This window comes from Pogoniulus pusillus, chromosome Z (assembly GCF_015220805.1).
Source record: "Pogoniulus pusillus isolate bPogPus1 chromosome Z, bPogPus1.pri, whole genome shotgun sequence".
NCBI lineage: Eukaryota > Metazoa > Chordata > Aves > Piciformes > Lybiidae > Pogoniulus > Pogoniulus pusillus.
Genome location: NC_087309.1, coordinates 11,589,599 through 11,616,896, shown reverse-complemented (window position 1 = coordinate 11,616,896; position 27,298 = coordinate 11,589,599). Strand labels below are relative to the sequence as shown.

At 42.5% G+C, this 27,298-nt stretch overlaps 1 protein-coding gene across 1 annotated transcript in view; it reads right to left on the bottom strand.

Annotated features, from left to right (window-relative positions):
- The window catches only part of GOLPH3 (golgi phosphoprotein 3), a 48,754-nt gene extending 25,007 nt beyond the window's left edge, over positions 1–23,747 (bottom strand). Inside the window, exon 1 of the mRNA XM_064139999.1 lies at positions 23,276–23,747. Within this exon, the coding sequence (XP_063996069.1) occupies positions 23,276–23,488 (213 nt within the window). The 5' untranslated portion in view covers positions 23,489–23,747. The remainder of the gene's footprint in view (positions 1–23,275) is intronic.
- Between the last annotated feature and the right edge of the window lie 3,551 nt (positions 23,748–27,298).

The window sequence follows — 27,298 nt, the reverse complement described above, 5'->3', positions numbered from 1 at the left end:
ATCACTGGAAAAAAATAGTATGAATTCATTGGAGACTGATAATGCATTTTGACAGATAGCAATGGATCTATAAACCACAAAAGGCCTAGGAGCTCTCAACTGCTGAAACCAGTGTGCTCTAGAAGAGAAGTTGTAATTCTGTGCACAGCCATTCCCTGAACATGGCCTGGCCATTGCTTGTTACAGGTTATGGAACAAGGTAAGAACTTGATTTGACCTGTTCTCACTGTCATTCCAAATACCTAACAGTTGCAAAACACTGATATTGAAGATAAAACATTGGAATGGGCTGCCCAGGGAGGTGGTGGAGTCACCGTCCCTGGAAGTGCTCAAGAAAAGACTGGATGAGGCATTTGGTGCCATGGCCTAGATGACTGGATAGGGCTGGGGGATAGGTTGGACAGGATGACCTTACAGGTCTCTTCCAACCTAGTCAGTTCTGTGATTCTGTGTTTACAGATACAAGTCGCTGCATTATTTAATGCTCTTAAATCACACTGGTTCTCCCAAAAATACAAGAAGTATTTTTATTTTATCCATCTTCTACAGGTCTTTCAAAAATCTGCAACTATGCTAATTCAATAAAATATTTATTTCATGAACGTTGCTAAGCAGTAGGGGGTAAAAAAAAGTTTCACAAGGCAGGGAATTATTTTTAAGCTATGAATAACTTGGAAGATAAGATGGAAAGAATGTTTACAACTGTCATGTTTATTTACACAAGCACATTACAAAGGCATTTTTCATCAGAGCTGACCTAGAAACTTTCAAGTAAGAACTAGTTTTGCTAGACAAGTATAAAGGGAAATGAGAATTAAGTCTGTAACAGAAGTTTGCAAAAGAAACTTAAACTTTTCTACGTTAATTTTGAAAGTTCGTGTTTCCCACCCAGGCATAGCAAAGCACAGAGCTAAGATGAAGATCCTCTTTTTGTTAAGAACAAGTTATCCAAAATCCACATTCATTGGGCCACTTCTCTCCCACCATCCCCTAAAGCATTAAATCTTTCTCCTGTTCCCATGTCCCTTACCTAATTCCCATTTCACACAGGCCCTTCTGTTCAGTTAGCCATTAATTACCTGAAACTCCCTCTCCTTACGATGGCTTTGTGTTACCCAACCTACCTTATCTTCCAGTCCTTGATTTTACTTTGCCCCTTGAACTGTCCTTGTTAACAAACCGTGACACCCTCTCTCTCCTACAGTGCCATTTTCCTCACCTCATTTTACTGTGACACACAATGCATAAACTTACTACTTACAGATTTATAAAGATCTGCATTTCTACAACCCTCATGGACTTCCTTACATCTGTTCACATAGATGGTGCATACAAGATAGCATATACATGGTGAACAGCCATCTTATTTTTGTCTCTGCTCCAACAGACGAAGCCACACGAGAGACGGAGACTTACCAAGAAGTAACCGTTACTGATATGCTGGGTCTAGCTCTGCTGAGCAAAGTGCAAGCTCTTGCAACTTCTTTCCTATTTACTCTAGGAATACCTCAGCTCAGATCTGCATACAAAACATCAAGAACAACTACTAGTCTCCTACAGATGCTGGTATGCAGAATGCAACAGAAGTTAAGATGTATATGTGTATCTTGCAAAGAAAGACAGAACAGGGAAGAGACCCTGAGTGAAAACATACAACCCAAGTATCTTAAAACTGGAACTGAAAATTGTTCCCAAGCAATGCCTTTTCCCAGCCTGCCTTCAACTCTCAAACTTGACAAAGCTATACTTAAAAAGGAATAAGGTCTTAGAACTTGCAAAAAATGTTTGTAAGGTTGGCTGGAAATGATGAGAACTCCTCATAGACAAAGAAATAATGTCATCCAGCAGCTCAAAAATTATTACATCAGATGCAAAAAACCTAATGAGATCATCTGTTTATACTATCACACAGTATCACACAGTATCATCAGGATTGGAAGAGACCTCACAGATCATCAAGTCCAATCCTTTACCACAGAGCTCAAGGCTAGACCATGGCACCAAGTGCCACGTCCAACCTTGCCTTGAAGTGCCCCAGGGACGGCGACTCCACCACACCCCCGGGCAGCCCATTCCAGTGTCCAATGACTCTCTCAGTGAAGAACTTTCTCCTCACCTCAAGCCTAAATCTCCCCTGGCACAGCCTGAGGCTGTGTCCTCTCGTTCTGGCGCTGGCCACCTGAGAGAAGAGAGCAACCTCTTCCTGGCCACAACCACCCCTCAGGTAGTTGTAGACAGCAATAAGGTCACCCCTGAGCCTCCTCTTCTCCAGGCTAAACAATCCCAGCTCCCTCAGCCTCTCCTCATAGGGCTTGTGCTCAAGGCCTCTCACCAGCCTCATCGCCCTTCTCTGGACACGCTCAAGCATCTCAACGTCCCTTTTAAACTGAGGGGCCCAGAATTGAACACAATACTCAAGGTGTGGTCTAATCAGTGCAGAGTACAGGGGCAGAATGACCTCCCTGCTCCTGCTGACCACACCATTCCTGATGCAGGCCAGGATGCCACTGGCTCTCTTGGCCACCTGGGCACACTGCTGGCTCATGTTCAGGCAGGTATCAATCAGTACCCCCAGATCCCTCTCTGTTTGGATGCTCTCCAGCCACTCTGACCCCAGCCTGTATCTCTGCATGGGGTTGTTGTGGCCAAAGTGCAGCACCCTGCACTTGGAGCTATTGAACCCCATCCCATTGGACTCTGCCCATCTGTACAGGCGGTCAAGGTCCCGCTGCAGAGCCCTTCTGCCTTCCAACTCAGTCACATCTGCCCCCAGCTTGGTGTCATCTGCAAACTTGCTGATGACTGACTCCATGCCCTCATCCAGGTCATCTATGAAGATGTTAAAGAGGATGGGGCCCAGCACAGATCCCTGAGGGACACCACTAGTGACTGGCCGCCAGCTGGATGTGGCACCATTTACCACCACTCTCTGGGTCCGGCCTTCCAGCCAGTTCCTAACCCAGCACAGAGTGTTGCCATCCAAGTCATGGGCTGACAGCTTAGTCAGCAGTTTGCTGTGGGGGACAGTGTCAAAGGCCTTGCTGAAGTCCACATAGACCACATCCACAGGCCTCCCCACAGCCACCAAGCGGCTCACCTGATCATAGAAGGAGATCAGGTTGGAGAGGCAGGATCTGCCCTTCCTAAACCCATGCTGGCTGGACCTGAGCCCTTGGCCATCCCTTAGGTGTGCTCTTATCACCCCCAAGATAACCTGTTCCATCAGTTTCCCTGGCACTGAGGTCAGGCTGACAAGTCTGTAGTTCCCAGGTTCCTCCATCTGACCCTTCTTGCGGATGGGGACCACGTTGGCCATTTTCCAGTCTCCTGGGACCTCTCCGGTGAGCCAGGACTGCTGGAAAATGATGGAGAGTGGCTTGGCCAGCTCAGCTGCCAGCTCTCTCAGAACCCTGGGATGGATCCCATCTGGTCCCATGGACTTGTGGGTGTCCAGATGGCTCAGCAGGTCCTGAACTAATTCTTCATGAATTTCCAGGGCAACACACTGCTCCCCGACCCCATCCCCCAGTTCAAGAGGCCACTTGCCCTGAACTATAACAAAGGCATAATCAGATGAGAAGACAGAAAGCACGTATACATTAGCGCTGATGATAAAATAGCATTCTGTATTCAGAATATCCATTCCAATATTTTGTTGAAGCACTCAATACTAAGTATGGCAGAGTAAGAGTTGCTGCAGAATTATTAAGATAAACTTATGATAGAACACAATGATAGCCAACTTTTCAAGACACTCAAAATTTAAATTTCTGGATACTTAAAATCATAAGCTACCCATCAGACTTTACCATTCAAAGATTATTTGTAAAAAAAAGTCAGGATAACTATTTAAAATAAAAAAACACAACATCACTACTCCCACTGCCCCAACCCAGCAAACAAATAGAAAAGCCCCACACAAACACACCTCAGTATCTTCTGTTTCTAAAATACAAATTAAAGCCATCAAGAAGAAACAGTTCAGGAAAATCGCAGATGCCACTCTACATTTGTAGACACTACCTCAAATTTAATGGATTATCAAGTGAAGTTTAAAACAAATGAAAACTCATAGTATTGAGTACAACAGATTCACACAAAAGCAGGTAATTTTTTACTTAGAATATTTTGGGGTTTGCACAAGAGGTACTAAAAATGTCTTCCCACTATGGAAATAAACATTCTTGTCACTTAGAATAGAAAAGCAGCAGTTCCACTATACCTGGCACAGACCAGTGGAGAGTGGGAATGAGTAAAACCCAAAACATTCAAGACTCTGATATTCAAAAGAGAGGAAAGGAAAATAAGTACTTCAAAAGTTCCAACCCTGAGGCTTCAAGATTGGCATGTGGTAATCAAAAGAATGTGATTAACTTAGCTATTTAAGGCCACCTGTTTACAGAATGTTGTGCAGCACAACACAGATTCTAGCTGCCAATGTATCCTCTGATCTAACACAGTGAGTAATAAGCTACTACAAACTACTCAGCAGACCACAAAGCCATGGCAAAAAGAAATCAGCTTTATAATCTATTTTAAAAGCATCATAAAGCCATGTAATAGTCTGAAGACGACTGAGGGGTAAAAGACCCTGCTTACCAGAGGGAAAAAAAAAATGTATTTATTTCAGCAACAAAAGGGCACCTCAGGCCCATCTTCAGATCCACAGACTCCTATTCAGCATTAGAGGTTAGCATCAGGTCAAAATTTTGGCCTTGACTCAGAACCAATTTACATTTATGAAGAACCACAACAGCAAAGCCTCTCTGTCATAAAGCATGTAACACTGCTTAGTTTATACTTCTATGACTAAGAACCTTTTCCACTTTACATTCAGACTCAATAACACTCCTTAAACCCTCACGTAGGACCTGCTACATAAAAACAAAAGATGAGATCTGTGGCAAACAAACTGAAATAAATCAACAATTAAACCAGAATTTTCTGAAGAAGGAACATCAGAATGGCTGCCCAAAGCCCTGAATGCCAGTTCTTAGGAAATTTCAAATTCTTCTTTTATGAAAGGCACAAACAAAAAGACTTCAAAATTTAGTAAAAGAACGCAGTTTCTATAGCTTCACAATGAGACAGGAGGAATAAAATGTTGGTTTAACCCTTTACAGCCATGGTAGCTCCAGCAGAAGGGAAGATGGCCAACCTGAAAAGTAACGGAAAGCCAAGAAAACAGCAAACTCAAACATGGAGTTTCAAGTCCTGGCTTCAAGGCAATAATCAGACAGCCTACCAAAAAGAGATGGAACCCTCCCAACTTCAGCTTTCTCATCTAGGAGGCACAATCTAGGTTAAAAACAGCTCTGCCTCTGTCAAAAAATAAATGCTGAATTACAGGTAATTTTCCATTAGAAAAGAAACATTTCAATCGGCTCTACCTGGATGCTGAAAGACAGGAAAACAAGACTTTCCAAATTCTGATGGAGTTTGCTACTACTGTATTTCTGCATGAGTGACACATACACAAACAAGTGTTTAGATTTTCCAAACAGGTCATCTTCCTTGCCATCTATTCTTTCCTGGATGCAGCAGACCTACTTTTATGGTATGCTCTCAAAATCACAAATGACAAACATACTGGAAAATATTCCATGATTGCTGGCACTACAGGAAGTTACTCAGGATGGGATATCTTGGGTCCAATTAGTCACCCTCATCAAATCCACATGTAAGAGTAATAAAAATATAATTTGGAGATCTGTAAAACAAACTGTTCAGTTTTAATGAGAAGAAACAGCTGTCAAAGGGACTAAACTTGGAAAAAATTGAGAACTTGGGAAGTCAGCTCTAGGTCATCTGTAAGACCCACCAAAGCGAACTGAGTAGTCTGCTGGTATAAATCATATGTTTTGGATGATTTTTCATGACACATAGTATGACTAGCAAAGAGCCTACTTATTTCTAACATTCACACAGCAGGTGTCATGAAGGGAGAATAACTACTGAAAGTGAGCATGCAGGTGTATCTCAATACCGAGAAAGAGAATTGTGTTATGTATATACATAATTTTCTTAGAAATATTTAAAGCAGCAGAAAGAAAACACAATCAACAAACCAAAACAACAAAATCCAGGGATTGAAACTGAGCACAGAAGTACATTCCTGTGTTTAATTACTTGCCTAGCACAAGCATCCTTTTAAAACCACCACTTTCTGCATGTCATGCTATTATTTTTTCCTTTGAGACATCAATTTCAGTTCTTCCATTGAGAGATTATTTTCAGTTTCACTGACCTTTCAAATCAAAGGCACAGCATCTCATTTTAACCTTAATTAACTGGAGAAAGTACATCCTCCCTTATGTCTTCATTTTTAGCCATTTGGTAACTAAATTTAAAAATGCAGACCCAACAAAACCTAACCTGCTGTGGCTCTGCCACTTCACTCTGCTCTGGTGTGACCTCACCTGGAGTACTGCATCCAGGTCTGGAGCCCTCAATACAGGAAGGACATGGATGTGATGGAGTGGGTCCAGAGAGCTGCAAAACAATCAAGGGGTTGGAGCATCTCTGCTACGAGGACAGGCTGAGTGAAATAGGGTTGTTCAGCCTGGAGAAGAGGAGGCTCTGAGGAGATCTAGTAACAGCCTTTCAGTACTTGAAGGGGGCCTATAAGAAGGATGCAGATAAGAGTGTTTATAATGGCCGGTAGTGTTATGATGAGGGCAATGACTTCAAACTAGAGAAGAGCATATGGAGCTGGCTGGGACTCCATCCATGGAGATATTCAAAGTGAGGCTTGACAGGGTTCTCAGCAGCCTTGATCTAGTTGAGGATGCCCCTGCTTACTGCAGAGGGGGTTGTGGGTTGTACTGGATGACCTTTGGAGGTCCCTTACAAGCCAGACCATTCTATGATTCTTCAGAGGTAAGGCCAAGAGACTTCTGTCTATTTAGTATGGAAATCAGAAGACTTGGAGGGGATCTTATCAGTGCATATAAATACTGAGAGGGTAGAAGTCATGAGGATGGGGCTAGGCTCTTAGAATAGAATCAATCAGGTCAGAAGAGACCTCCAAGAACATCCAGTCCAAGCTATCACCCAACCCTGTCCAATCAACTAGATCACAGCACTAAGTGCATCATCCAGTCTTTTACTGAACACCTCCAGGAACAGCAAGTCCACGACCTCCTCTTCTCAGTGGTGGCCAGTGGTAGGACAAAGGACAATGGGTACAAACCACAAAGGTGGTTCACTTGAACTTAAGGAGGCTTGTTTACTTTGAGTGTGATGGAGCACTGGGCCAGGTTGCCCAGAGAGGTTGTGGAATCTCCCTCTCTGCAGCCTTTCAAAACCCTTATCTAAGCATACCTGCATTATCAGGGAGAACTGAGTTAGATGATCTCCAGAAGTCTCTTCCAACCCCCATCATTCTGTGATTGTTGGTCTACATGTACTGGGTTTAGCCTGGAGAAGAGAAAGCTCAGGGAGACCTTATTCCTCTCTACAACTACTTGAAGGGAGGTTGTAGGCAGGTGGGGGTTGGTCTCTTCTGCCAGACAATCAGGAGCAGAACAAGGGGACCCAGTCTCAAGTTGTGCCAGGGGAAGTACAGGCTGGATGTTAGGAGGAAGTTCTTGCCAGAGAGAATGATTTGCCATTGGAATGGGCTGCCCAGGGAGGTGGTGGAGCCACTGACCCTGGAAATGTTCAAGAAAAGCCTGGATGAGGCACTTAATGCCATGGTCTAGTTGACTGGGCAGGGCTGGGTGCTAGGTTGGACTGGATGACCTTGGAGGTCTCTTCCAACCTGGTTGATTTTATGATTCTATGACTTGACGATCTCAAAGGTCTTTTCCAACCTGGTTAACTCAGATTTTGTACTATAGCTATTCATAAGCACAACTTACTTAGAAAATTTAAATACTTAAAGCTACCATGGACTATATTCATCACTGTCTTATCTCTCCGTTCTGGACCTCAGCAATGATTACTCTAATCATGACAAGTTTGACATTATATTGTCTAACACTGACAGGACAGCAATAGTATCCGTTTCAAATTTTCTGAAGCAACAGTAACTTCTTTCAGACATACCAACTAGCCTGTTGTTAGCCAACACAAAGCACTGACAGAAAGTAATAAGCCGGAACTGTAATGTGCCACCCATTTGAAGCTCAGTGCAAAAAAATGGGGGAGATAATTTATCATGAAATATGTGGTAAGTTTCATTTAATAATGGGCTTAATAATCACAGTTGCAATAGAACTCCATTTTAGTCAAAGAGCTGGCTGCTGAAGTAGTGATTTTGGGATGTACAGAGAGGCTGCTGGGGAGGAGAAAGAAGCAACAGCATGCAGTGTCCAGATGCTCTGCAGCAAAGTAAAACTTAATGTGAGTTTTGATCTGCTGCAGTTTTAATGTTGTTTCCTCCCTCCTGCACCACATCTCCAACATAAAAATGAGTTTCAAATAATGTTACAATTTTAATTTGTTTCACAGCTATGACTGTTGATGACAAATTGGTTGGTTTTGATTTTCATGAAGAGTACTCATTGAATGAGAACCAAAGGGCTACAAATGCAGCCTGAGAAGGACTTAATTAGTGATGACTTATGACAAGCTCAGCATCAGCCAGCAACATATGCTTGCAGCCCAGCTTGCTCCCCTACTCTGCTCTTCTGAGACCCCTCCCCCCCCAACAGTACTGTGTCCACCTCTGGAGGCCCCTGCACAAATTAAATTTGAGCATGGTCCAGAAGAGGACCATGAAGATGATCAAAGGACTGCAGCACCTCTCCTGTGAAGACAGGCTGGGATAGTTGAAGTTTTTCATCTTGGAGAAGGTAAGGCTCTGGGAAGACCTTAAAGCAGCATACCAGTGTTTGAAGAGGGCCTACAAGAAAGCTGGAGAGGAAGTTTGTAAAAAGGCATATAGCGACAGGACAAAGGCTTCAGAATGGAAAACACTAGATTTATATTAGATACTAGGAGGAAACTCTTCACCATGAGGATTGTGAGGCCCTGGAATAGACTGCAAGAGGAGCCGTGGAGGCTCCAATTATGGAAGCATTCAAAGTCAAGCTGAATAAGGTCTTGAGCAACCCTGACAGAAGAAGGTATCCCAGTCCATGGCAGGGGGTTGGAACTAGATGATCTTTAAGGTCTCTTTCAACAAAAACCATTCTATGATACTCACAAAAACCCCTCGAGAATTCCCTCAATGTACTATCTCCTTTATGTAGTTTTTAGAATTAGCAATACAACTTTGAAATCACCTGAAGAACTTCTAAAACACTTCTCCTTAAAGCTGTTATCAAATGCAAAGAGGTAAAATAAAGTGTTAAGTGGTAAGTATACAGAAAGGATAGTCAAAGTACCTGGTTGAGTAACTAACACAGAATTTCAATTCTTTCTGTTCACTCAGAAGCCTCACTAATTTCAAATGCATCAATCATCTTCTACAATAGAAACACTACACCCTCTTGGATATTCACATTCAAGTTATATAATTGAGATACCAGTATGAAGCACTAGGAGAGAAAAGACAAAAATAAGTGAAATGTCAGCTTCTGACATCTATACATTGTTCTGTGGCTCGAGTCCTTTAAGATGAAGTAAAATTACTGAACAAAAGGAAAGAAAAAATGCCTGCCTTGTTGCAGGTAAGTAAATATCTTTGTGGTAATACAACTATAAGAAAAAATCTCAGGCAGATCAAAGTCTGTAACATACTGTAATAAGTTTATGTATTCTTTACAAGAAAACTCTTTAAAAGTATTTTATTTAGGAATATCATCATTCTAAAAGGATCAATTAATACTATTTCCGAATCTCTTGAAGGAGGTCAAAGTCAGCAAGACTAATGATATACATGCTTAACTTCTTGAGCATACTTTACAAAATATTTGCCCAACAAATCTGACATCTGATTTTTCAGTCAAACCTAAAAACTTCAACCACATGTTTTTTTCAGAGTAGGAAATTCTTACATTAGAAATAAAGTACACTTAAAAAAAATCAAAGTCTTTTCTTCTTTTGATGTGCAAGAAGCTTCTCAACATAAAAAAGGCGAATAGGTATTGTAAAAATGATCAGAAAATAACAGTAATTTTTTTAAAGTCCACAAGCTTTTTCAAGTTCTCAATGGTAAACAGAAATATTAATCAACACTAAGAGAATTAGCTATATGTTTATCCTGGTAATCTGATGCCCTCAGATGTCCTTGTAAAGCCAGATAGCATTTGTTGGTCCTCAGCTACATCCATAAAGTTCTGAGTCAGCTTCAGAAACCTTGGGCAGATTGTAAAGGCCTTAATCACCACTGAGAACCAGTAAGAAGTCTTTCTAACAGCATAACTTTATATATTTAACAAGAGGCTGGAGGAAAGTGGAAACAGATTCTATGTTACTTTCTAAAATACATTAAATGCATGTATATCTATTTACTAAGTCTAATAACGATTGATGTATTACTGCTAAGACAATCTTATACTCCATGACACTATAGTACTGCACAATGACAGACAGACTAAAATACAACCCCAAATTCAGCTTCTGTAGCAGTCCTCCGGCAACTTCCTTTGGTAAGACATAGCCTTGTCTTATCCCAAACTATTCACACTCAGATGAAAATACAGTGTCCAGCATTAGTGTCTTGCCTAAGTAACTCTTCAGTAACAATTTCAACCTCTTCCCTCCTCTATGTACATGTAAGACAAGAGACAAGAAAAGCCTCTGCAGTTCTGAAATACAAAAATGATGGTAAGATGAGAACACACTGATTTTTTTCCCCATATTAAGGTTCTAAGATAGCAAGAAACACTAATTTAGTTTGTTTGTTTTGAAAGCAGTAAGATTCAGTAAAATGTAGGATTACCTGGAAAAAATATAAAACTACTAAGCTTTCAATTTTTTATAGAATTGTTTCCACATCTACTATCTGACAGATTTTTTTTTTCCACTGCTTCTATGGACCTGCCTGTTTTAAGTCATATTTTGTTACAGATATGACACAGTTTTACCCCACAGGAATGTACTGTATATATCATAGGAACATATAATATATGTAATAACCAAAACTGAGGTATTCATTTTTCAGGTAGCTCTTGAATGAGTAGAATAGAATTTCAATCCAGGAAAAGAAATATGGTCCCATCTACCTATATAACTGGAAAAAGATAAATATGCATTTCTGAGAACAAAAATAATTTTAGGAGAGATTCATCCCTTTTATCAGTCATTTCTCAATAATAAAAAAAGATGAAAATGATAGGCACAGAACTTGAGAATATTCATAACATTCTCAATTATGAATATCCTCAATACATAGGGATATGCTATGGATTTTTTCATTTGCCAAATAGAAAACATTCAAAGCAATTTGCAGTTGGAAGAGCTAAGGATGACATGACCCCACACACCATACTTTGTAATGACACGGATTGGATAGATGGGCTGTTCATGGATAAAGAATTGGTTGGATGGCTGCATCCAGAGAACAGTGGTCAACAACCTGATGTGCAGATGGGAAGTGGTTAACAGCTGGTGTCCTTCATGTGTCTGTACTGGTGCTAGTGCAGTTTGGTATCTTCACTGGTGATACAGACAGCAGGACTGACTGCACCCTCAGCAAGCTTGCAGACTACCATAAAGGTCCGTGCAGCAGCTGACATGTCTGAGGGACAGGATGTCATCCAGAGGGACCTAAAAAAGCTGTAGAGCTCAGCCTGTGTGAACTTCATGACATTAAACAAGGCAAGTGCAAAGTCCTACACCTGGGTTGGAACAATCTCCATTACCAGTACATGCTGGGGGAGTATGTGATTGAGAGCAGCCCTATGAGGGTGGATTTGTGAGTACAGGGGGATGAAAAGCTGGATGCCAGCCAACACTATGTGCTTGCTGCCCAGAATGTCAATAGCATGGCCAGCAGCTCAAGGCAGGTGATTCTGTCCTTCTACTGTGCTCTGCTCAGACCCCACCTGGAATACTATGTCCTCTCAGCGAGGGTGCAGAAACTCACACAGGTTGCCCAGAGATGTGGTAGAAGCCCCATCCCTGGAAGTCTTCCAGGTAAGTTTGGAGAGGGCTCTGAGCAAGGTGGTCTGGTGTTTCTGCTCAATGGCAGGAAGTTGGACTAGATAACCTATAATGGGCCACCTCAAACCGGAAACATTCTATGATTCTAGAATAAACCAGATTCATCTTCCCTCTCCTTCACAGGAGATTAAGGGCCTATGCCAACCTATACCTAGTTTTGCTGTAAGTGCTACTTTTCAAGTAAGCTATCACCCAAGTTTCAGTAACATTTAATGATAAATCCTGACCTACACCACTCTGAAAATTAGTATCTTTTTAAGAAAAAAAGGCAAACCACTGATGAAGTGTTTATCATCAGAATACTACATTGTGTGGACTTTGTCTGACCGTGGTTCCTCATAATTTCCTCTTTTGATGCAACTGCCATTTTAGCAGAAAGTAAATTGCAATCTATTTATAAACAGCAGACAAGTTAGGAAAGTCTCTGAATTGTTCTGACAGCTAAACACTAGAAACACTTTAGGAAAACAAGAATACATATTCTACCAAGCACAGTATCATTGACAAGAAACTTGTGAGGTGTTTGATTAACCTGCAGATGCATTTAAGAATAAGTAGCAACAAGCAACTGCTATCAGGTACTGAAAGTAAAAGGTAAAAATGAAAGCAACCTAAACGTTTTTCAAGCATGCATACAGGCACATGCTACACAGACACGTCTTAACTGAAAACAAGGTAAAAAATCGTAACTATGAAGAGAAGGCAATTAATAAATGTACACTGCTGAGCCCTTATCAGACTCCTGAAGAAACATACACTTCGAGTCTGACTGTTCACTTAGGAATGAAAAGACAAACATAGAAGTCTTTCTGTATGCTGAATACAAATATTTGCATGGCTCTTGAAAAGCCACCTTCCATCAGAGTCTAATCTCTATTTTTCATAATTCGTGCAAAGTAAGGATGCAATTACTTTGTTCACAACCTGCAAACTGACTTCTATGCTACTAACAACTGCCACTGAGTTTATGCATTCACTTTTAAAAAAACTCCAAACTTTAATTACAACCAGTACTTAAATGCTCCACATCAGATATTTCACTCAAAACACCCCACCCAGGGCAGTAAGCAAACACAGAAGGACCTGAAAAATACATTCTGCTTAAATCTATCAACTAGCACAACAAACCTTGTCCATAGTTACTGTCTCCTAGTCGTGGGTTGACCTTGGCTAGCAGCTAAGTCCCACATAACCTCTCCCTCAATCCTCCCCAGAAATATAGGGGTGGAGAAAACGAAGAGCAAGAGCTAAAGAACCCACAAAACTAAGTGATGCAAAACACTCACTCATCACGTCCCACAAGCAGCCTGATGCCCAGCCAAATCCCAGGCAAAGACCACCTGTCCACCATCCCACTCCCTTTTTATTGCTGATCATGACGGTATAAAACACTATCTATCCCTCTCATCAGTTAGGGTCTGCTGACCAGGCTGACCTTCGTCCAGCCTCTTCTGCACCCCAATCTACTCACTGGGAGAGGTGAGGAGGCCTTGACACTATGCAAACACTGTTCAGCGACTGATAAAACATGTGTGTGTTACCAACACTATTTTGGATAAAAAGAAACAAACAAAGCAAACCAGCACCACACTGACTACTATGAAGAAAATTAGTTCTATCCCTGTTATAGCTAGTCAACTGATCCAAAAAGCATAAGGTATATGGCTCTAATACAGACAAAGTGGGTCTAATGTTGACTGACTAAATAACAGGTAGAAGTTCCATTGAGTTTGACCTACCAGGCCACATTAAAACTCCAACTGCCTCCAAGCTTATAAATATACTGTACCTGCCCCAGATACAACAGCTACCCCTCCCTTCTACTCTTTCTTCTACAGGGGCCAGAATTTAAAATACTGTATAAACCACTGTATTATTTCAAGTTGAGGAATTGTACAATGCTTCCTTTTCAGAGATTTGCATCTTTAATGTGGTCCTTAATGTGGATGGATTTTCAAAGTTCGGGGTTTTTTAAAAAAAAAGTATACATATGAGATAGGGATTTATCTCTCCATCTACACTCTCCCTGGTTTCCTTTCAGTACAGATATCTCACTTGTCTCACTTATCCAAGTGCAAAAAATTTTCAAGAAACAGACTAAAAATGAAACAGATCTAAAATTTTCCGCTCACTGCATTGTTCTCACATAAAAAGGAAGACATTCTTTCACTCATACTTAACATGCACTACCTGTAAACTGTCTCAGCTACAGACTGCTGATGCTCCTAAAGCTGAATTCTTGTTTAAAGATCCATCACAGGCAAAATAGTTTGAATAGGTATTTCCTAAGTGACTAGCATAGAGTGAACATTGACCTTAACCTACTCAATAAGCGCTGTACCTGTTTTCTCCATTCTGCAATACAGAAGACTGAAACAGCAATGTGGTACATGCAGAAAGCTTCTCCCATGGTAGAGAATGTCAAGTGCATAAATGCCAATGAAAAATCAAGTGTCTACTGAAGTAAAAAAAGAATGCTGTACAGGAATTACTGGCCAAACAGAAACCTCACAGTACAGACCATGCACAAAAGACACCTAGCCTGGCAGATAAGGACTAAATAATATTATTACATGATCCTATCTAGGAAGACCGTAAAGACAGATGACTAGGAAGTGTATAGCTATAACAAGCTTACAGGTACTCAAAAGAATGTCAGCAACAGAGGAATGCAAAAAAAGCCCCACAGACTAATTTGTCAGTGAGATGAGTAAATTATAGAATGGTGTGGGCCAGAAAGGACCTCCCAATGTCATAGAATCATAGAATCAACCAGGTTGGAAGAGACCTCCAAGATCATCCAGTCCAACCTAGCATCCAGCCCTAGCCAATCAATTAGACCATGGCACTAAGTGCCTCATCCAGGCTTTTCTCGAACGCCTGCAGGTACGGTGACTCCACCACCTCCCTGGGCAGCCCATTCCAATGGCAAATCACAAACTCTGGGAAAAACTTACTCCTAACATCCAGCCAGTACTTCCCCTGGCACAACTTGATACTGTGTCCCCTTGTTCTGCTGCTGGTTGTCTGGCAGAAGAGACCAATCCCCATCTGGCTACAACCTCCCTTCAGGTAGTTGTAGACAGCAATGAGGTCTGCCCTGAGCCTCCTCTTCTCCAGGCTAAACAATCCCAGCTCCCCTTCGTAGGGCTGTGCTCAAGGCCTCTCACCAGCCTCATCGCCCTTCTCTGGACACGCTCAAGCATCTCAATGTCCTTCCTAAACTGGGGGGCCCAGAACTGAACACAGTACTCAAGGTGTGGTCTAACCAGTGCAGAGTACAGGGGCAGAATGACCTTCCTGCTCCTGCTGACCACACAACTCCTGATGCAGGCCAGGATGCCACTGGCTCTCTTGGCCACCTGGGCACACTGCTGGCTCATGTTCAGGCGGGTATCAATCAGCACCCCCAGATCCCTCTCTGTCTGGCTGCTCTCCAGCCACTCCGACCCCAGCCTGTATCTCTGCATGGGGTTGTTGTGGCCAAAGTGCAGCACCCTGCACTTGGAGCTATTGAACCCCATCCCATTGGACTCTGCCCATCTGTGCAGGTGGTCAAGGTCCCGCTGCAGAGCCCTTCTGCCCTCCAACTCAGTCACATCTGCCCCCAGCTTAGTGTCACCTGCAAACTTGCTGATGACTGACTCCATGCCCTCATCCAGATCATCTATGAAGATGTTAAAGAGGATGGGGCCCAGCACTGATCCCTGAGGGACACCACTAGTGACCGGCCACCAGCTGGCTGTGGCACCATTCACCACCACTCTCTGGGTCCGGCCTTCCAGCCAGTTCCTAACCCAGCACAGAGCGTTGCCATCCAAGTCATGGGCTGACAGCTTAGTCAGCAGTTTGCTGTGGGGGACAGTGTCAAAGGCCTTGCTGAAGTCCACATAGACCACATCCACAGGCCTCCCCACAGCCACCAAGCGGCTCACCTGATCATAGAAGGAGATCAGGTTGGAGAGGCAGGATCTGCCCTTCCTAAATCCATGCTGGCTGGATCTGAGCTCTTTGCCATCCCTCAGGTGCGCTCTTATCACCCCCAAGAGAACCTGTTCCATCAGTTTCCCTGGCACTGAGGTCAGGCTGACAGGTCTGTAGTTCCCAGGTTCCTCCATCCCACCCTTCTTGTGGATGGGGACCATGTTGGCCATTTTCCAGTCTCCTGGGACCTCTCCGGTGAGCCAGGACTGCTGGAAAATGATGGAGAGTGGCTTGGCCAGCTCAGCTGCCAGCTCTCTCAGCACCCTAGGATGGATCCCATCGGGTCCCATGGACTTGTGGGTGTCCAGATGGCTCAGCAGGTCCTGAACTAATGCTTCATGAATTTCCAGGGCAACACACCGCTCCCCGACCCCATCCCCCAGTTCAAGAGGCCACTTGCCCTGAACTCCTCCCTCCTTACTATTGAAAACTGAGGTGAAGAAGGCATTCAGGACCTCAGCCTTTTCTTCGTCATCAGTTATAATGTTCCCCTCCTGGTCCAGTAAGGAGTGGAGGCTCTTCTTGCCCTTCTTTTTAGAATTGATACATTGATAAAAGTGCTTTTTGTTATCCTTTACAGAAGTGGCAGCCTAAGTTCTAACTGGGCCTTAGCCTCTCTAATTTTTCTCCTGCATAGTCTGGCTACCTCCTTAAACACGTCAGGAGAAGCCTTCCCCTCCTTCCAAAGGTGATACACCTTCTTTTTTTCCCCCAATTCCTTCAGGAGCCTGTCACAAACAGGAGAAAAAAAATGAAAACACTGAAATGCAGCAGATTAGTATAGGATATACTGACAGAGGTAGAAAAGACAGCACGCATAAGACTGGTCTGTACTCAGACTAACAACTAGTAATAGTACCACACATCCTTGTGCTTCTAGGCATCTAGGCTTGCATACAATGCACTCAGAGGGCAAAGACAGCCATGTGCTATTTTTATGTGTAACTTTGTAATTTTTATGTCTGAAAATGTATGTGAATTTATTCTACAGCAACACTTAATGAATATTTCCGAAAGAAAATAAATATTTTATTAAACATTTTTTAAGAGCCGTTTGCAAGCCAGGAAAAACCCAGTAAAAAGTGGCACATGGTAAAGTTGACTAGTTTTTTTTCTTTAGATTTTGAGAAAGCAGATTGAGAATGCTGTCTGCACAGAGGAAACCACATTTACTGCAGACTAGCCCCTCTTTCCACCAGTAATGCCACACAGAGGAAGTAGGTTACCCTTAAAATAAATAATTACTAGAGCACAAAGTCATTCTTGAATGTACTGTCTGGGATACTTAGTCTGGTCAATTTCCAAGAATCACAGAATGGCAGGGGATGAAAATGACCTCGAAAGATCATCCAGTCCACCCCTCCACCAGGGCAGGATCACCTACACCAGATCACACAGGAACACATCCAGGCAGGTTTTGAATATCTCTAGAAAGGAAGAATCCACAACCCCTCCCTGGGCAGCCTGTTCCAGTGTTCTCTCACTCTCACTGTGAAAAAATTCCCTCCTCATGTTTATTCTTAGGCCTTAACTTCCACTCAGTGCCCCTTGTCCCATCGTTGGGTATCACCAAGTAGAGAGTGGCTCCATCCTCCTGGCATTCATCCTTTACATATTTATAAACATGAATGAGGTCACCTCTCAGTCTCTTCCAAGCTAAAGAGCCCCAGCTCCCTCAGTGTCCCCTCATAAGAGAAATGTTCCATTCCCTTAATCATCTTTGTGGCTCTGTGCTGGACTCTCTCAGGTTTTGTGTCCTTCTTGAACTGGAGGGGTGCAGAACTGGACACAGTACTCCAGATGCAGTCTCACCAGGGCAGAGGAGAGGGGGAGGAGAACCTCTCACCCTACTAGCCACAGCCCTTCCAATACGCCCCAGAATGGCATCTGCCCTCCTGGCCACAAGAGCACACTGCTGGCTCATGGTCAGCCTTCCATCCACTGGGACCCCCAGATCCTTTTCCCCTTCACTTCCTTCCAACAGGTCAGTTCCCAACCTCTACTGATACCTGAAGTTGTTCTTTCCCAGGTGCAATGCCTTGCAAAAAAGGCCTGTTAACATGTAACTTTAACTCATCCAAATAAATGCTGCAGTACTTGAACTACTTTAGGATCCAAGAGCAGCTGGAATAACACTTTAATACGTTAGTCTTCAGTTTCACGGTTACTCTCCTTCTAGCAATTATGACAATACTTTCTTATATATACTTCATGCAAATTCTTAAATAAAACCAGGTTGCTATAGGAAGAAAAACTCTAGGAAAGCTCTGACAATGTTTTTGTTCCTGCCCTACAGTAGACAGGCTTAACATGAAACAAGGCACTAGTCTAAACTCAAAGTTATCCACGAATAACTAATATAGACTACAGATGAGCCATGCTGTAGGAGCAGGGACAGCTGCACTAGCTGCACGTAGAACCATGAAATACAAACACTACTTCAGCACATAAAGTCAACTTAGAGCCCCAAAGCAGAATACATTCAGAAGCACAGTAGAGAGACACTTTGCTCCCTCTTGTAACACTGAATTGGGATGCTCCTTGTGCTCCTCTTCCCACACCTCCCTATCTTCTCCTGGCCTGTAATTTATGTATGGACATGAAATAAAATAAACAAAATAAAAAAGACCACAAAACTGTGTGCAACTATGAAAGAAAGAATTTTTCAGCACAGACATTACACACTTTGTTATTAAGCTGAGCACTTGAGAAAAAGCACGTCTTTGTCAAAATTTCAACACATTCATACATCATTCCTCAACTGAAATGTGAATTCCCAGTAGATGCCTTTTCGTGTTTCACTACTTGTCTCAGAAATTTTCCAGTAAAACTTGGACGCTCTTGAGTTGGCATTCAGACGGTTGCTGAAATTTAACACGGAGAACCAAAGGAAAAAAAATATTAAACCTAAAATTACATGAAAAAGACTTTTCAAAACTTTGATCATTTGTTACATAGGCAAAAAACCTCACAATTCTGTATCATATGAATTTTACAAAGCCAAATCTTAGTATCACAGAAAATGCTACCTACAATTTTAATGTTTTCCAAATTAATCTTTCAGGAGAAGATCTCTTTAGGGTTAAAATATAAAAAACAGTAACAAATCAAGATGTTACATTTTTAAGAAAGAAAAATAAAATACGTTTTAGCACTAACCTAATTAACACAAGAAAGCACATCTAAATCAGGCAAACTAACTCCTTAACAACGTATTTCATATGCAACAAAAAATATCATGAGCTAGAGACCTCCGCATGAACTATTTACACAAAAGTCATGCTGCAACACTCTATCTTCAGCAATGAATTAAACTTCTGAAGGACAAACATGAGTAGCAAAGATTCAAGATAATTCTGTACGTAACAAGGCGGTTTAACATTCCTTCTCCCTCACAAATGAGATTTTAGCATTTGCCAAAGAAAAGATAAATTAAGCCAGAAATATTTACTGTTGCAGTAGACCATGGTACGTGGTAGTTATTTCTGCACACTTTGTTTGAGCTTTGCCAACATGGTTAATTCTATGATTCTATGTCTCTATAGCTACTTCCATTTATTTAGTTGTAGCACACTGTACAGAAACTCAGAGTAGCTGTGTGCATTGCCGTATTTTAATAGGTCCCCAACATATACAGACAGTGATCCAAAAAAGAGAAAGAAAAACACACACACACGTACCAAAACCCACAAACGCAAAAAAAAATTCCTACAGGTATGAAAACTTACTTGAATTTAATCAGAGCAACAGTTGCAGAACATAGACATCTAGCAAGCTCTCAGTTTTCTGTGCGTCTGAGTTACATGATGCTTTGAAGAGCTAAAAAGAACAAACTGAACTGTACCCATCTCTAAGCTGTTGTTTTTAAATATGCCAACTTAATATTCCTCCCTCCCTCCTGCTGGGAGGGATGACTCCAGATACTTCAGGAGTTCTATTGAATAGCCTTCCTTTTGCTGCATCTTTGACCTATCCTACTGCATTACTATTTCTAATGTAATAGAGCAAAGTATTTGATTTCAGCGAGCACTTTTTATTCCTATAGCAACAAGCTGCTGCTCTGCTCCAAAAGTATGAACAACTCTCTTTCCCAGCTATGTTCCTGAGTGGTTTCCAAATAAGTGCTGGTGTTCTTGTGATGCTCCCTGAAGAATTCTAGTAATGTATTTTGTTACAGTTTATTACCTGATCCTCCAAGGACACTGTATCTGTCACGTTATGAAACCACGCACATTTCAGCACATATCCCTTCTAACCTACCTTCACCTTGGAATACAGAAATAGTTATCTATACAGAGATGATATCAACAGAAAAGGAACCATCAGTGTTAAAGAGCAACCAGTACATGTACAAGTTAATTAGAGCAAATGGTGGGGAGAAGCCATGTCCAGGAAGTATGTACAAATGCAGCTCATGACATTCAGGCATGAAGAACGGGACTGAGGCAACCAGACATTCCCATCACTAAACCCATAGCACAGCGACAACCAGGCTGCAAAAAAATTAAGTTTTGGTGTGTTGGTTAACAATCATCACACTATTCTGAAGGCAGAATTCACATAAATATCTAACAAACTCCTGGAAAAACTGAACTTGTCAACCCATCACTGTCTGCAGCTTCCTGAAAAACTCTGCCACCTACGCTTATAAATTATAAATGGTAGTTCCGTACATGTGAGACATTTTGTATACAGTATACACGGTGCTAAGATATTCACCAGCCTTTACTTTTAGAAAAAAAAAAAACCTGCACAATCTGAAAACTAACTTATCAATGCATGTATCAGACCCTTCTCTGAGAGAAGAGTCATTCCTAGGGAAAGATGTTCTTTAGCCAATTGAATCTTATACTTAAATTACTTCAGCCTGCTGGAGTAACAGGAAGGATGTTACTGCTTTCAGTTTACTGACTTTCAGTTGAACTTACAGTTCAGACACATGCTTTTGCTTTTCCCTTAAGACTTCTTGTGGCTTCACAACTGTATTTTGAAGATCCTACATTGCTTTTCTCTGCTTGCTGTCATGAGAAAGACTCACACAAATGTCATGGGAAATCAATTCTATTAGAAGTAAAAACTTTGTGAAAAGCATTTCCAGATGCACAAAAAAGTTTTCCTGACTTATCATTAGAACGCTAAAGAATCACAACAACAACAAAAAAATCATCTTGGGACGCAGGTCTACAGCTTTATTCTCAGTTTTAAATTAAAAACAACACGATGAATTGGTTCGTAGCATAGGCTGTACTTAGGGATATAAGCAGACCCAATGCCCTAGTACAAAGTACAAACCCTAGTGAGTCATGTATAACAAAGCCCAGAAACAAGAGTATGCTACAGTTCTGAATCTAAGACCCCTACTCTAGACACAACATTATCATTCCTACTGTCTGATGTCTCAGTTTCAAAATCCCCAGGGAGTTATGGATATCCATGCCACTGCAAGCAGTTCCTTTTCCATACAAAGGAATATTAGAACTTCTGCACTGTGTGCTACTGCCACACTTTGTGAAGTTAGATGACTTGTAATCTTGATGCATACCAAAAGCTGAATTTTTACACCCAACGCTAATAGTTTCGATATTCTAGGAAGATCTACACCACATATTCTAAGCAGACAGAATGTTCTCTTGAAATATTTATCACCACAAATTCAGTAGATTTAGCACACAAAGGAAAAAAAAAATTAAAGATCACCTAGGTCATCCTGCCTTCCTCAAGGCTAGAATTTCTACACAATCTTCTCAGGTATCAGTATTGTCATGCATAACTTACTTTCCCACAACTGTTAAGGTGTGTAGAAAGGAAATTATGCACACAAGCACAAGTTTTCAATTCAATAGCATACATCCTGTGAATATCTACTGATTTTATTAGGTGGCCACCAACAAGGTCCATGTGAAGAAATAGGACTTCAGGAATATGGCCTAAAACATGCAATCTGAGGGAGAAATAAAATGTTATTTTAGCAGGTATAAATACAGATATATTCACATGTCTTAAAGAAACAAAAAAACTTAACCAAGAAAACTACCCATTCATTATCAATCAGCAAGTTTATTTTAGATGTAACATACTGTAAAAGAAAATATAATATTAGTTTCCCTCCATTATTCTGTCTTCACGAATACACATAGTTTTAAGAGATTTCACCCCAAATCAATGAACTGACTTTATCAACTTGCTTACCACTAAAACAAAAAAGCAAGTTATTTAATGAAATTCACATAATAACTCACAAGAAGAATGAAGGGGTATTATGTTTCACCATATATCACATTCTGTTCCTCCAACAGGACTGACCATCCGCAGCATCCATGGTTATTACATTATTTCTTTCAAATTAAACAAAAATCTGACACCCTGTATAAAGTACAGCCTCCTCTGTGACTGCTACTCGCACTATCATGACAATTGAGCTATCAATTTCAATTCAGCAAAACGACAGAATTATATAATAACGCCATTTCGTCTTTTTCACATGCTTATTACCCAAGGTACACGTTTTGCCCACTATCGACCAATTTAAAGCCATTTTTTCACATGCATTAGTTTGGAAGTCTTAACTGAAAGGGCTGCTAAAGGGCTTCTTAAAGCACCTGAGAACTCCTTAAGTACAAGAGGGTTCGGTATGACAAAACGCTTAAGAGACAAATATTTCACAGCAGAGCCATGAGTAAGTTGTGAAGGCCTATAAATACCGCTTATTTACCCATGCCTCCAGGTCAAACCATCAACGCACACCAGAGGGCCCTGGCCATTGTCCTCGTCTTGTTCTAACCGCTAGGCTGCCTCTCTTCCAGGCGCTACAAATACCGGAGCCCCTCTACTACCACCACATCCAATGGCGATCCTAACTCTCTGCCGGGCTCCCCCTCTTTAAAGTCCAAGCACCTTCCTCACCTCATCCAAAACACTGAGCCTATTTCAAGTATATGCCACTAGCCCCCAGCACCCTCACAATCCCCGTCCCCAGCAACGCCTCTGCCCCAAACCGGCCACAACACTCTCAAAGCAGTGCCCTCTCCTGCAAACCACCCACGCACTCGCACCACTTAGAATCCCCTTTCCTTCCGCGAGCACCCGAACAATAGGAACCCACTCAGGCACCTGGGCCGGTGCTTCTGGCGTCCCCGTTCCGAAGCCCCCTGTAAACAGCTCCAGGCCTCAAACAACCCCTGCCCAGCGCCCCTCACCTCGGCCCGCCCCTATCCCACCGCCGCGGCTCTGGCCGCACCTCACGGTCCTTGAGGCCCAGGAGCAGCACCTCCTCCATAAGGGTGAGCCGCGTTTCCTTGGAGTCGCCCTTCTCGTCGTCGCCGGACTCGTCCCGGCGGCCTTCATCCTCCGGGCCGCCTCCCGCTCCCCGCTCCTTGTCAGCGGTGGCGCTGCGGGAGGCCTCAGTCCGACGCTGCACCAGGCCGGAGCTGCGCTGGGTCAGGGAAGTCATGGCTGGAGGCAGCGGGAGGGCAGAGGCCCGCCGCGGGGAGAGGGGCTCGGAGACAACTCGGGACAGGGAGTAGGAGGAGCAGAAAAAGGGACGGGAGCCGCTCTCGCCTCTGCCCTAGCCGCACCGGGGCTGTAGCGCACCGGAGGGAGTCATGGAGAACGACGCTGGGCTGCAGCCAGGGAGGCGGAGGCAGCAGGGTCCAGCGTCCCCCCTGCTGCGGCGGGCGAGCTGGCGGAGTCGGCTTCTGCTCCAATATGGCGGCGAGGGCTGATGTCAGCGGAGGATGTGGCAGCGCCGGGCGCGGGGGGGCACCGGAAAGGGCCGCGGGCAGGAGCGGCACCGGGCGGGGCGGGGCAGGGCCGCGGAGGGGGCGTTGCCGTGGCAGGTCCAGCCGAAGCAGAGGCTGTCCCTGCGCTGTTGCCTTTGTCGGGTAAGCGTTTGTCTCACCGCGGTAGCGTTACCAGGTCTGGGGTTTTTAAGTGCCTTTTCTCACCGGCAATTCTACAATAATTTAGTCATGTGGGAGCCACCTTCTTTTAACATTATCAACATACTCATCTTCTCCTGTTCTGTAGAATTCACAAAGATTTAAAAGTCATAACGAGATTAAAGAAGAGGTTCCGAAAAACTCTTTTAAAACCCCCTACGCGGATTATCCTGCTTTACTGATACAAAACTACTTAGCTTGAATGCTGTTGTTTAAAGTACACCCTTTGTGGAAGTGTTATAAATTGAGAATGACTCAAAATCAAAGTGTCCAGATTACAAATTTATTCAATTAGGCAAGTAGAATATGAGCAAAGTTACAGCGCTGGACGACAGGGGAGTCACCGCTCCGCCAACTGCCGTGTCAGGTCTCTTAATCAGCCTATATTTATACTATGTTGTCTGCGTTGTTCCGCCCTGCAAATTACATAAATCCATCCTTTCTGCGCATGTTCCTTCTTTTGGGTTAGGGTCTTCCTTCCCTTCTGGTGGTCGTTGAAGATGAAGTAAGCAGTCCTCCTCAGGTGTCCTCCGGTTAACCCGTCTCCATATATGGACTTCCTTTGGCTGGTTAATGTCCCGAATCCCACTTCTCAAAATTAAAGCTTAGTCCTTGGAACATGACTGATTAATGTCCAAGTCCCACATGTGGCATGTTTTCTCTTATCTCAAAATTAAGGATGCACCTAAAGCTTAGTCCTTGGAATATGACTGATTAATGTCCCGAGTCCCACATATGGCATGTTCTTTCTTATCTCAAAATTAAGGATGTACCTAAAGTTTTAGTCTTTGAAATACTTAGTAATTAGCTAGCTTATTCTTTGCACATTACCATCTATAGCATGACCTCTAGGTTAGGCATATCTCCTGATTTGCAACAGCTGTATATACACTGACTTTTGCAGCTAAGCATGCTTAACATTCTATTAAAATATTTATTTATTGGATAATTACAATTACCTATTACAATTCTATTAAAATGTTTCCTTATTAAACAGTTACAATCACCTATTACAATTCTATTAAAATGTTTCTTTATTAAACAATTTACAATCACCTATTACAGAAGTATTTAATCTTTGTCCTCTGGGATAGTATTTACCAATTTCCCCAGCTATTTGATGAACACGTTTTTAAAAAGCGTTGTTAACAATAACTTCTCTTTAGTAATACCGTTGTTAGAATTTGCCTTCCATCTGCATTCGATTCCTGTTGACAAACATGTTTCATAATCACATTTTCTTTCATTCCTAGATTTAATTAATAAAGCAATATTCTATTTTCCTTTTTTTTTTTCTCTCTATCAATAGAATGCACTGCCTGGGCTGTTACAATTATTTTCACTTTCCCACCACACTAGTATGACGTTTTACCTGGATTTGGATTTTGTCCTGACTTCACTTTTAGAAGTTAACCTAATGATGTTCATTAGCAACTCCTAACTTGCACTTTTAAAACTTGGGTCCTTTCCTGAAAGGTGTCAAAGGACTCATCATTATTTTTGCTTTTGTGAAAATATTTTTTTTTAAGTTATGGATTTGCCCACTTTCCCGATTTTTTTTTAGCATGAGGATGATTAAAATAGGATCTCTTGTAATTTGGTAACATTTTTAATTTAGTCGGTCAATTCCATTTGTATTTGGATGAGGCGTACTATGAAGCCCTTTATATTTGACAGTCATCTTTCTGGCTTAAAACCTTACAAATTGAACGGAATTGTGACAAAGCTGGTGTGAGCCCTGGAACATAAACCCTATGAGGAGAGGCTGAGGGAGTTGGGGGTGTTTAGCCTGGAGAAGAGAAGGCTCAGGGCTGACCTCATTGCTGGCTACAACTACCTGAAGGGAGGTTGTAGCCAGGTGGGGGTTGGTCTCTTCTCCCAGACAACCAGCAACAGAACAAGGGGGCACAGTCTCAAGTTGTGCCAGGGAAGATGTAGACTGGATTTTAGGAGGAAGTTCTTCCCAGAGTTTGTGATTTGCCGCTGGAATGGGCTGCCCAGGGAGGTGGTGGAGTCACTGTCCCTGTAGGTGTTCAGAAAAAGAGTGGATGAGACACTTAATGCCATGGTCTAGTTGATTGGACAGGGCTGGATGATAGGTTGGACTGGTTGATCTTGGAGGTCTCTTCTAACCTGGTTGATTCTATGATTCTAAACTAATGAGCTCAGTGTGAATCAAATCAAGAATGCATATGGTTGACTTCTGAGACAGTTAGATTTTTTTTTTTTTTGCACCAGTGTAAAACCAATAGACAAAACCAAAATGTGAACGAAAAGGATGGCAAAGAACACGTTATTGCTGAACCTTTCTACACAGCCAAGAACTCCTGTGTGAACAGGGCCCACTTGGCTTGTTGGATTTTTACCTAGACAGACCTAATGTATCGCACCACACCTGTCTTACTTGCAGTTTATTTTACAGTACCAAGCTGTATTTGAAAATTATTTCAGAGTCATATGTAGCTTTATCAGGAGTTCAGAAGGCTGTAACCTCCAACGCTGTGTTAGGCACTGAATGTGCAGCGTGTGGTTCGTATTGTTTGGGTTATCACTGGGCATGTCACTGGGTAGAGATTCCCCACCTTCACCAGTCCCAGTGCCAGTGGCATCCAGCCTGACAGCTCAAGCCCTAAATCTTTGAAACATTCTGTTAAGAAGTAACAATGCAAAAGCAGGAGCTGTAGGCTATAAATAATTTTATTTGGCTCGTAGTAAATTGTAGTATCCTTTTCTGTCCCAAAGTCCATATGTTGCAGAGGGGTTAGAGTCTGCGTTTGGGGTGAAATGTGAGGCCGGTTTAAAGGTTACTGAATAATTTATTAATACATACAAAGAGAATTTTCCTCAGACTTATGTACAGCTAACCCACACAAATCCTTTGTACGCAGTTGGTGAAACTATTTTGCAGAGTGTCTATTTACAGCCAAATTAAGCAACTTGGTTGAGGTTTTAGAAGTGTTCTGGTCAGAGTCTTGCGGCATAAAGTGCCGTGGGTAAAGTTAGTAAAATTCCCTAGCAACTTGAATCAAGAGAGTTCAAATACTCACTAGTTGGAAGTCTCAGTGTCTGTGGTCCCCAGAATATATACAGCAAAAGCCACGTGGCTGATTTCACGTGGAGCTGATAGCTCAATTCGAATTGGGGCGCGCTGTCCGAGCAGATTCCATGGACATGATCAGGCTGATGCGGCAGCCAGCCGGGAACGCTTGTTCGATTAGCCACTGGATCGGTGCAGAGTGTCGTGGAACAAAGGATCACATAAAGCCAACAAAGGTAGCGGCCCCAGGGAGAGGTAAGCGGAAAGAGTGGCAGAGCACCTTGTT